At 41.9% G+C, this 12,354-nt stretch overlaps 1 protein-coding gene across 1 annotated transcript in view; it reads right to left on the reverse strand.

The window, feature by feature from the left end:
• Nucleotides 1-366: 366 nt before the first annotated feature.
• LOC108520774 (uncharacterized) overlaps nucleotides 367-12,354 on the reverse strand; it is a 47,884-nt gene continuing 35,896 nt past the window's right edge. The window contains exon 4 of the mRNA XM_017860274.1: nucleotides 367-846. Coding sequence (XP_017715763.1) covers nucleotides 367-846 — 480 coding nt within the window. The remainder of the gene's footprint in view (nucleotides 847-12,354) is intronic.

Genomic DNA, 12,354 nt, shown 5'->3' on the forward strand with positions numbered 1-12,354 from the left:
ACTAGTAGGAACAGCCCAGGACACAGGGAACATTGCAAACACAGAGCTGCATACGGAAACGTCAAAGTGCGGATCTCATCTACTGATTAAGTTAAACAAACATCACCGAGTTGCCATCAGGAAGAGATTTATTTGGTTTGAAGTAGTCTAAACACAGGCGTAGGCCAGTGAAAATGAACAGGTTTCTTGAAAATGGATGTAGAGTTGAAGCGCTGAAACTCGCTCACTGAAACATTCCCACCTGACACTAGTGCCTTACGACCCTCAAGGTAGATTAGACATTGACAAAAGCACACAGAACCACCACCACGACCTGATTTCTGCCTGGTTCCACTCCCAATCCTATGCTTAGCTACCTTTGGGTCCTTAAGCACCCTCTCTGCGGATGCGGCGGGCCAGCTGCATGTCTCTGGGCATAATTGTGACACGCCTGGCATGGATGGCACACAGGTTGGTATCTTCGAAGAGGCTCACCAGGTAGGCCTCGCTGGCCTCCTGCAGGGCGCCAATGGCCGCGCTCTGGAAGCGCAGGTCCGGGCTGATGGCCTGGGCGATCTCGCGCAGGAGAAGCTGCGTGGATTTCTGGTACTTTCTGATTTCGCGTAGCGCCAGGGTGCCAGGCCTATAGCGGTGAGGCTTCTTGATCCCTCCTCTAGGCGGCAACCTCTTGCCTGGGGCTTTGGTGGCCATGGGCTTCCTAGGGGCCTGCCAGTCGGTGGCTTTGGTGGCTTTGCGGGCGGTCTGCTTGGTGCGCGCCATGGGCTGGGCTGTAGCGTCTCTCCTCTCCTTGGACTGAGCCTGGCCGGCTGCAGGCGGTGCTGGCGTCAGCGAGCGAGGGCAGTGGTGCTGTGGACAGGATTCAGAGAGCCTGTGAGTTGAGATCCATGCCCATGACCCTCCTACACACTTAGTCCCTGCAAACCTAGCCCCAGACTTACCAGCTCTCAGGTCTGTGGGGCAGAGGCTGGGCTGTTGAGTCTCCCCACAGGGTCCTGGGTTTCTTTGGTCTTCACAGCAGCGGCCAGGAATCTCCCTCGCAGGCAGTCTCTTTCTGACTGGAGATCTCTGTGGTCTCAGTAAAGCCCTGCCTCTTATAAGGGGCTCAGATGATTGCATTAAACCCACCCAGCTACCTTCCATTGTACTCCCTGCTTCACTAGATCCTCAAGCTCATCAGGGTTGTGAAAATCCAATCAAGTCCCGGGGTTCTGCACACACCCAAGGGAGGGACAAACCTGTGGCATGTACCTTGTGGGAGGCAAACACCAAGGCATGAGATCATGAGGTTTTATCAGTTCCTTTGAGAATGAAGTGTTCCGGGAGGGGGTTGGAGGGGTGTGGAAATTGGAAAAATTTGAAATGGTCACTTCTCTGTCAGGGATTCTCCTGTAACATTTTCTCCCCAAAAGTGACACTTATGAAAATCTTCTTGTAGCCTCCAGCAGATTTGACTCCGGATAAGCCAAAGCTTTCCGGAGACAAGAATCACATGTGACTGTCACTGGTTTTCCCCTCAGCTCCCTCAAGCTCCTTTTCCCCTTTGAAGGGGGAAGGGAGCCTGAGCTGAGCTATCCTGCCGTTGCCCATGATGGGAATGCCATGAGTTCCTGAGAAGCCAGCCTTGACCTCACTGACCTGCTGACCCGAGGTCACAGCTGAGCTAAGCAAACATTGAATATATTTTGTTATTTCAATATTTGTAGGGGTACCTGTGGTTTTAGGTTCCATAGATAAATTGTGTAGTTGTGAATTCTATTCAAATACACTGTTAGAAGACTTTTGTGATCCCTGTAGTAGAAATTAATGCCCAATTCCATGTAGCTACGGCACAGAGAACAAGAGATTCCATGATATCCGTACTTACAAAATAAGTTCATATGAGTGTTTTAAAATTTGAGCTTATTATTATTATTGTTTTGTTGTTAAATTTTTTTAAGTGCGTTTCAATAGCTTTAGGAGTACAAGTTGTCTTTGGTTCCATAGATGAATTGTATAGTGTTGAAGTCTGGGATTTTAGTGCACTCATCACCCAGTTAATTTACATTTTACTCAACAGGCAGTTTCTCCTCCGTCACCCTCCTCTCACCCTCCCCACTTCTGAGTCTCTAATGTTTAGTATACTACACTGCATGCCTTTGTGGACCCATAGCTTAGCTTTCACTTCTAGGTGAGATGGTGCACTATTTGCTTGTAGATTCCTGAGTTACTTTACAGAGAATAATGACCTCCAGTTCCATTCAAGTTGCTGAAATGACATAGTTTCATTCCTGTTTATGGCTGAGTAGCAGTCCATGGTGTATATGTTCCTGTTTTCTTTTTGTTTGTTTATTATTATTATTATTTCAGTAGTTTTTGGGGAGCAGGTGGTGTTTGGTTACATGGATAAGTTATTTAATGCACAAAATTTCGGAAATTTTGGTGTGCCTGTCACCTGAACAGTGTACACTGTACCCAATGTGTAGCCTTTTATTCCTCACCCCTTTCCACCCAAGTCCACAAGTTTCATTGTAACATTCTTATGTTTTTGTGTTGTCATAGCTCAGGTCCCGTTTATAAGTGAGAACATATGATGTTTGATTTTCCATTCTTGAGTTACTTCACTTAAAATAATGGTCTCCAATTCCATCCAGGTTGCTGGGAATACCATTATTTCTTTCCTATTTTTGGCTGAGTTGTATTTAGTGGTATGTGTATGTATATATATATACACACATATATTATATATATATGTATATATATAAAACATTTTCTTTATCGACCCGATTGATGGGCATTGACTGGTTTCTTTCTTTTCTTTTCTTTTTTGAGACAGAGTCTCGCTCTGTCACCCAGGCTGGAGTGCAGAGGCGCGATCTCGGCTCACTGCAAGCTCCGCCTCCCAGGTTCACACTATTCTCCTGCTTCGGCCTCCGGAGTAGCTGGGACTACAGGCGCTTGCCACCATGTCAGCTAATTTGTTGTATCTTTAGTAGAAATGGGGTTTCACCATGTTAGCCAGGATGGTCTTGATCTCCTGACCTCATGATCCACCCACCTCGGCCTCCCAAAGTGCTGGGATTACAGGCATGAGCCACTGTGCCCAGCCTGGTTTCATATTTTTGCAATTGTGAATTGTGCTGGTATAAACATGTGTGTGCAAGTGTTTTTTTCATATAATGACTTATTTTTCTCTGGGCTGATACCCAGTAGTGGGATTGGTGGATCAAATGGTAGATCTCCTTTTAGTTCTTTAGGGAATCTCCACACTGTTTTCCATAGTGGTTGTGCTAGTTTACATTCCCACCAGCAGTGCAAAAGTGTTCCTCACCTCATCCACCACAACATCTATTATTTTTTGATTTTTTAATTATGGCCATTCTTGCAGGAGTAAGGTGGCATTGCATTGTGCTTTTGATTTACATTTCCCTGATCATTATTGAACAGTTTTTCATATATTTGGTGGCCATTTGCGTATCTTCTTTTGAAAATTCCCTGTTTATGTTTTAGCCCACTTTTTGACGGGATTATTTGTTCTTTTCCTTGCGGCTTTGTTTGAGTTCCTTGTAGATTCTCAACATTAGTCCTTTGTAAGATACATAGTATGTGAATATTTTCTCCCACTCTATAGGTTGTTTGTTTACTCTGCTGATTATTATTAAGATTTTTGCTGTGCAGAAGCTTTTTAGTTTAATTAAGTCCCATCTATTTATCTTTGATTTTCTTGCATTTGCTTTTGGGTTCTTGGTCATTAACTCTTTGCCTAAGGTAATGTCGAGAAGAGTTTTTCTGATGTTACCTTCTAGAACTTTTATGGTTTCAGGTCTTAGATTTAAAGTATTTGATCCATCTTGAGTTGATTTTTGTATAAGGTGAGAGTTGAGGATCCACTTTCATCCTTCTATATAAAGCTTGCCAATTATCCCGGCACTATTTGTTGAATAGGGTGTCCTTTCGCTCCTTTACGTTTTTGTTTGCTTTATCGAAGACCAGTTGGCTATAAGTATTTGGCTTTATTTCTGGGTTATGTATTTTGTTCCGTTGGTCTGTATGCCTATTTTTATACCAGTAGCATGCTGTTTTGGTACCTATAACCTTGTAGTATAATTTGAAGTTGGGTAATGTGATGCCTCCATATTCCTTCTTTGTGCCTAGCCTTACTTTGGCTATGCAGGCTCTTTTATACTCCCATATAAATTTTAGAATAGCTTTTTTCTAGTTCTGTGAAGAATGATAATGGAATATTGATGGAAATTGCATTGAATTTGTAGATTGCTTTTGGCAGTATGGTCATTTTTACAATATTGATTTTACCCATCCATGAGCATGGGATGTTTTTATATTTGTTTCTTTCATCTATGATTTCTTTCAGCCATATTTTGCACTCTTCCTTGTAGAGGTCTTTCACATCCTTGGATAGGTATATTCCTAAGTACTTTCTTTTTTGCAGCTTTTATTAAAGGGGTTGAGTTCTTGATTTGATTCTTGGCTTGGTCACTGTTGGTTTATAGCAGTGCTACTGATTTGTATACTTTGATTTTGTATCCTTAAATTTTACTGAATTCGTTTAACAGATCTAAAGGCTTTTTACATGAGTCTTTAGGATTTTCTAGGTATACAATCACACCATTGGAGACAGTGACAGTTTAACTTCCTCCTTAACAATTTGGATGCCCTTTATTTCTTTTGTATGATTCCTCTGGCTAAGACTTCCAGTACTGTGTTGAATAGGAGTGGTGAGAAAGGGCAACCTTGTTTTGTGCCAGTTTGCAAAGGAAATGCTTCCAGCCCTTGACCATTCAGTATGATATTGGCTGTGGATTTATCATATCCGACTCTTATTATTTTGAGGTATGTTCCTTCGATACCTAGTTTGTTGAGAGTTTTTAACATGAAGTGATGTTTAATTTTATGAAAGATCTTTTCTACATCTATTGAGAAAAGCATGTGGTTTTTGTCTTTAGTTCTGTTTATGTGATGAATCACATTTATTGATGTGTGTATGTTGAACAAGCCTTGCATAACGGGGATGAAGCCTACTTGATTGTGGTGGATAAGCTTTTTGACGTGCTGCTGGATTTGATTTGCCAGTATTTTATTGAGGAATTTTGCATTAATATTTATCAAGGACATTAGCCTGAAGTTTTCTTTTTTTGTTGTATCTCTGCCAGGTTTTGGTATCAGAATGATGCTGGCTTAATATTTTGGAGTAGTTTCAGTAGGAATGGTACCAGCTCCCTCTGTTTTTTTTTTTTTTTTTTTTTTTTTTTAACCTCTGGTAGAATTCAGCTGTGAATCCTCTGGTCCTGGGCTTTTTTTGGTTGGTAGGCTATTAATTACTGCTTCAATTTTAGAACTTATTGTTGGTCTATTTGAGAATTTGATTTCTTCCTGGATCAGTCTTGGTAGGGTATTCATGTCCAGGAATTTATGTATATCTTCTAATTTTCTAGTTTGTGTGCATGGAGGTGTTGTTTATAGTCTCTGACGGTTGTGTGTATTTCCATGGGGTTAGTGGTGGTGGTATCCCCCACGTTTCTGATTGTGGGTTTTTTTTTTTTTTTGAGATGGGGTCTCTATCACCATGCTGGAGTGCAGTGGCGCTATCTCGGCTCACTGCAACCTTCACCTCCTGGGTTCAAGCGATTCTCCAGTCTCAGCCTCCTGAGTAGCTGGAACTACAGGTATGTGTCACCATGTCCAGCTAATTTTTGTATTTTTAGTAGAGATGGAGTTTCATCATTTTGATCAGGGTGGTCTTGATCTCTTGACCTTGTGATCGACCCGCCTCGGCCTCCCAAAGTGCTGGGATTACAGGCGTGAGTCACCACACCCACCTGATTGTGTTTACTTTAATCTCCTCTTTTTTCTTTTTTATTAGCCTAGCTAGAAGTTTATCTATTTTATTAATTTTTTCAAAACACCTGCTACTGAATTCATTGATTTTTTGAAGGGTTTTTTTTTTTATCTCTATCTCCTTCAGTTCAGCTGTGATCTTGGTTATTTATAATCTTCTGTTAGCTTTGGCATTTGTTTGCTCCTGTCCTCTAGATTTTTAGTTGTGATGTTAGGTTTTTAACAAGTTCTTTCTAACTTTTTGATGTGGGTGTTTAGTGCAACAAATTTCCCTCAACACTGCTTTAGCTGCGTCCCAGAGATTCTGGTACATTTTATCTTCATTCTCATTAGTTTCAAAGAACTTCTTGATTTCTGCCTTAATTTCATTATTTACCCAAAAGTCATTCCAGTGCAGGTTGTTCAGTTTCCATGTAGTTGTATGGTTTTAAGTGAATTTCTTAATCTTGAGTTCTAATTTGATTGTGCTGTGGTCCAAGAGACTGTTATAATTTCAGTTCTTTTGCATTTGGTGAAAAGTGTTTTACTTCTAATTATGTGATCAATTTTAGAGTGACTGCTGTGTGGTGATGAGAAGAATGTATATTCTGTTGTTTTTGGGTGGAGAGTTTTGTAGATATCTGTTAGGTCCATTTGATTCAGAGCTGAGTTCAGGTCCTGAATCTCTGTTAATTTTCTGTCTTGACGATCTGTCTAATATTGTCAGTGGGGTGTTAAAGTCTCTCATTATTATTGTGTGGGAGTCTAAGTCTGCATTGTTTTATCATGATTCTTAGCTTCTTTCCATTGGGTTACAACATGATCTTTTAGGTCAGTGAAGTTTATTTTTATCCACATCCTGTCATTTTAGCCATCTCATTCTCAGCCCACTTCTGAGCCCTTGGTGGAGAGATGTTGTGGTCATTTGGAGGAAAAGGGGCACTCTGGGTTTTGAGTTTTCAGGGTTTTATTGTGCTAATTCTTTCTTTCTTTTTTCTTTAAGAATTAAAAGAGGTCCACTTTTTGATGGGGTTGTTTGATTTTTTTCTTGTAAATTTGTTTAAGTTCTTTGTAGATCCTGGATATTAGTTCTTTGTCAGATAGGTGGATTGCAAAAATTTTCTCCCATTCTGTAGGTTGCCTGTTCACTCTGATGGTAGTTTCTTTTGCTGTGCAGAAGCTCTTTAGTTTAATTAGATCCCATTTGTCAATTTTGGTGTTTGTTGCCATTGCTTTTGGTGGTTTAGACATGAAGTCCTTACTCATGCCTATGTCCTGAATGGTATTGCCTAAGTTTTCTTCTAGGATTTTTATTGCTTTAGGTCTAACATTTCAGTCTTTAATCCATCTTGAATTAATTTTTGTATAAGGTGTAAGGAAGGGATCCAGTTTCAGCTTTCTACATATGGCTGTCCAGTTTTGCCAGCACCATTTATTGAATAGGGAATCCTTTTCCCATTTCTTGTTTTTGTCAGGTTTTTCAAAGATCAGATGGTTGTAGATGTGTGGTATTATTTCTGAGGGCTCTGTTCTGTGCTATTGGTCTACATCTCTGTTTTGGTACCAGTACCATGCTGTTTTGGTTACTGTAGCCTTGTAGTATAGTTTGAAGTCAGGTAGCGTGANTCAGATGGTTGTAGATGTGTGGTATTATTTCTGAGGGCTCTGTTCTGTGCTATTGGTCTACATCTCTGTTTTGGTACCAGTACCATGCTGTTTTGGTTACTGTAGCCTTGTAGTATAGTTTGAAGTCAGGTAGGGTGATGCCTCCAGCTTTGTTCTTTTTGTTTAGGATTGTCTTGGCAATGCGGGCTCTTTTTTGGTTCCATACGAGTTAATGGGTGCAGCACACCAACATGGCACATGGATACGTATGTAACAAACCTGCACATTGTGCACATGTACCCTAGAACTTAAAGTATAATAATAATAATAAAAGATTTTAAGGAAAAAAAAAAGAATTAAAAGAGGCAACATGAATTTGTTTTCTTTTTTTTTTCAAAATTGAAACTGATGAATATCAATATCACTTAGTAAAGTTCAGGAGAAAAAATCAAGTTAGACATGCAAAAATGTGATATGAATGTGATAAGAGATGTTATTCTGTGAAGCTTAATTTTATCTGAAAGAAATGTAAGAGAAAATAAAAAGCATTGTCAAATTCTTTCTTATCTTTGTGGATTTATCTGGCTTCAAGCTTTGAGGTTGCTGACCTTTAGATGGGGTTTTTAGTTTTGTTGTGGTGGTTGTTTGCTGTTTTTATTTTTTTCACTCTGGCCACTCTTCTGTAGGGCTGCTGCAGTTTGCTGGGTGTCTGCTCCAGACTGTAGTCACCTGGATTTTTCCCATACTTGGAAGTATCACCCTTGAAGGCTGCAAAACAGCACAGATGGCATCTTGCTTCTTCCTCTGGAAGTACCCAGGAGGGTACTAAACTTGTTGCTGGCTTGAATGCATCTGTAGGAGGTGGCTGGTTATACTGCTTGGGAAAATCTCATGCAGTCGGGAGGAATGGGATCAGGAACATACTTAAGCAATCTAACTGCTTTTTGGTAGAGCAGCTGTGCTGTATTGGTGATCCCTTCAACCCCTGATCCATTAGGGCTTTCCAAGGCCCACGGACTGGACCAGCTGAGATGCCTGGACAGTCATGGTGGCAGCACACCCTGCCCCATGGGCACTTAGACTCAGGGAGAAATTAGAACTCTGTCAGGCAGGTGTGGCTGGAGGCCCTGGCTGGGAGTACCCACCCCAAAAGGAGCAGTGGGTTGGGCTCCTGCTTAAAGAAGCAGTCTGGCCACATTCTGGGAAAGCAGCTGTGCTGTGCTGGAGGTACCCTACCTCATCACGACCAATTGGACTCTCCAAAGCCCACAGACCGAAACAGCTGAGCTGACCAAACAGCATAGATAGCAGTGTGCCCCTTTCCTGGGGTCTTTGTCCTATCTCAGGCAGGCTCCACCTTGTTTCTTGTGGCTGCCTGGAATTCCAAGCCAGAGGGTCTTATCTTGTGAAGTGCTGTGGAAATGGGGCCTGCAGATTGATGCTGCTCAGTCCCCAGGATTTAATCCCTTCCTAGGGGTATGCACAGACCTTCTGCCTTGCCTGAGCTGCAGATGCCCTTGCCAGGGATCCCAAGGCCAGAGTATGTAAAGCTCCTGGGTCTCTGTACATGTTGGAGCAGCTGCTCTGCGGAGACTCCACGCAGCTGTGTGTATCAGACCCAAGGCCCGGGAGTCATGGGCCTATAAGGGCACCTCCTGATCCACAGATCGCAAAGATCCACAGGAGATGTGTGGTTTCCTGGGAGCATGCAATCACTCACTGCTTCCCTCAGCTGGGGGTGCGGGTTCCCTTGGCTCTGTGTTGCTCCAGGTTAGGCTGTTTCTCCATCCTGCTTTTCTTCATTCTCCATGGGTCAGATTGATTTCCTACATAGTCTCAATGTGAGTACATGGATATTTCAGTTGAAGGTACTGCCTTCACTCGCCCCTCTTCCTTTCTGTGAATGCGCAGACCACAGCTGCTTCGGAATGGCCATCTTGGGACCCACTCATCAGTGGATGGGCACTTAGGTTGTTTTTTTTTTTTTGACAGAGTCTCGCTTTGTCGCCCAGGCTGGAGTGTAGTGGCGCGATCTCCGCTCACTGCAAGCTCCGCCTCCTGGGTTCACGCCATTCTCCTGCCTCAGTCTCCTGAGTAGCTGGGACTAAGGACACCTGCTACCACGCCCGGCTAATTTTTTGTATTTTTAGTAGAGACGGGGTTTCACCGTGTTAGCCAGGATGGTCTCGATCTCCTGACCTCGTGATCCTCCCGCCTCGGCCTCCCAAAGTGCTGGGATTACATGCGTGAGCCACTGTGCCCAGCCAGGTTGATTTTATATCTTTGCAATTGTGAAGTGTGCTGTGATAAAAATATGTGTGCAGGTTTCTTTGATATAATGACTTCCTTTTTTTTTAGCTGTGTACCCAGTAGTGGGATTGCTGGATGGAATGGTAGATCTACTTTGAGTTAGTTGTGAAATCTCGGCACTGTTTTCCACAGAGGATGTACTAATTTACATTCCAACAGCAATGCCTACGCATTTCCTTTTCACCACATTTACGCCAATACCTACTGTTCTTTGACTATTGAATAATGTCCATTCTGACTGGGGTAAGGTGGGTGAGAAACTCAGCTGTTTCTCATTGTGGGTTTAATTTACATTTCCCTGATAATTAGAGATGTGGAGCATTTTCCCGTTTATTAGTTATTTGTGTATCTTCTTTTGAGAAACGTCAATGCATGTCGTTTGCTCACTTTTTGTTTTTGTTTTTTGTTTTTTTTTGAGATGGAGTCTTGCTCATCACCCAGGCTGGAGTGCAGTGGCGTGATCTCGGCTCACTGCAAGCTCCGCCTCCCAGGTTCACGCTATTCTCCTGTCTCAGCCTCCCGAGTAGCTGGGACTACAGGTGCCTGACAACGCGCCCGGCTAATTTTTTGTATTTTTAGCAGAAACGGGGTTTCACCATCTTAGCCAGGATGGTCTCGATCTGCTGACCTTGTGATCCGCCCGCCTCGGCCTCCCAAAGTGCTGGGATTACAGGCGTGAGCCACCGCGCCTGGCCCGTTTGCTCACTTTTTAATGGGATTATTTGTGTTTTCTTTGATGATTCGTTTCAATTTCTTGTAGATTCTGTATCTATTAGTCATTTGTCAGATACATAGTTTGCAAATAGTTTCTCCTATTCTGTAGGTTTTTTCTTTACTCTGATGATTTATTTTGCTTTGGAGAAGCTTTTTCTTTTCATTAGCTCCCACTGATTTATTTTTGCTTTTGTTCAATTTGCTTTCGGGGTCTTTGTTATAAGTTGTTTGCCTAGGCTGATGTCTAGAAGAGGTTTCCCGGGTTTTCTTCTAGAGTTTTTATTATTTCAGGACCTAGATTTAAGCCTTGAATTCACCTTGAGTAAATTTTTGTGATGAACGATAGGGATCCAGTTTCCTTCTTCTGTGTGTGGCTATTGTGTTCCCATCACCATTTATTCAATAGGGTGTTCTTTCCCCAGTTGATGTTTCTGTATGCTTTGTTTGAGATCAGTTGGCTTTATTTTTGTTTTCTCTATTTCGTTTCATAGGTCTATGGATCTACTTTTATGCCAATACCACATTGTTTGGCATACTACAGCCTTTTGGGATACTTTTGTAGCGGGACGAGCCACAGACAAAACTCATCAGATACCGGATTAAAGAAGGAAGAGGTGTTTTTATTCAGCCGGGAGCGTCAGCAGTCTCAAAAGCCGAGCTCCCCAAAGACAGATTTCCTGGCCCTTTTAAGGGCTTACAACTCTAAGGGGTTCCACGTGAAAGGGTCGTGATAGATTGAGAGCACATGTGGTTGGAGTGGGGGGTGGGGTTAATCTTTTAACGTCAGGCCTGGTCATCAGTGGCACCAGCTGGTCTCGCCACGGATTTCATTCCTGTTGTTTTTCAACTTTTCCTTCCTCCTCCTCTTCAGAGACAGGAGACAGTAAGAGAAATGACTTCTCTCCTCAATTTGAAGTCTGGTAATGTGATGCCTCCATATTTACTCCTTTTCCTTAGGATAGCTTGGCTATTCTAGCTGTTTTTGGCTCCGTATGAACTTTAGAATTTTTTTTCTAACTCTGCATAAAATGATGTTGGTATTTGGGGAGAAACTGCATCGAATCTGGAGTTTGCTTTCGGCTGCATGATTGTTTTTTTTAAAACAATACTGGTTTTTCTAATCCACGGGCATGGAAAGTATTTCTGTTTGTTTATACCATCGATTATTTCTTTCAGCAGTGCTTTGTGGGTTTTCTTTGTTGGGATCTTTCACCTTCTTTTTAAAGTATATTCCCATATACATATGTAACTACTATAAAAGGCATTGAGTTTTTGATTTAATTCTCATCTTGGTTGTTGTTGGTTTATAGCATGCTATTAATTTGTGTGCAAGACTTTTGTAACCTGAGATTTTACTGAATTTACCTATAAGGTCTGGCTGTCTTTTGTAGGAGTGTTTAAGGTTTACTACATATACCACCAGATCACTGGGCAACAGAGATAGTCTGACTTGCTCTTTTCCAATGTTAATACCTTTTATTTCTTCCTCTTGCCTGGTGGCTCTAGCTAGGACTTTGGTGCTCATTTTATAGAAAAGTTTTAGTTTTATGCAAAATTGGGCAAAAATTAGAGAGTTCCCTTATATTCTTTCCCCCACATACGCATCGCCTCCCTCCGGTATCAACTCCCTATCCCGGATTGTATGTGAGTTACAATCACTGAACCTACATTGACCTATTATTATCACTCAAAGTCTGTAGCTTATGTTAGGGTTCACTATGTTTTTGTTGTACATTCTGTGGGTTTGAACAGATGCATCATGACAGGCATCCACAACCATAGTGTCCTATGAAATAGTTTCACTTCTCTAAAAATCTTTTGTCTCTAGCTTCTCTATTCCTTCTCTCAACACCAACCCCTTCCAACCATGGATCTCTGTATTTATTGATAAATCTTGTCTACTTCATATTGTAT

Source organism: Rhinopithecus bieti, unplaced genomic scaffold (genome assembly GCF_001698545.2).
Source record: "Rhinopithecus bieti isolate Rb0 unplaced genomic scaffold, ASM169854v2 scaffold_52030, whole genome shotgun sequence".
In the NCBI taxonomy this organism is placed as follows: domain Eukaryota; kingdom Metazoa; phylum Chordata; class Mammalia; order Primates; family Cercopithecidae; genus Rhinopithecus; species Rhinopithecus bieti.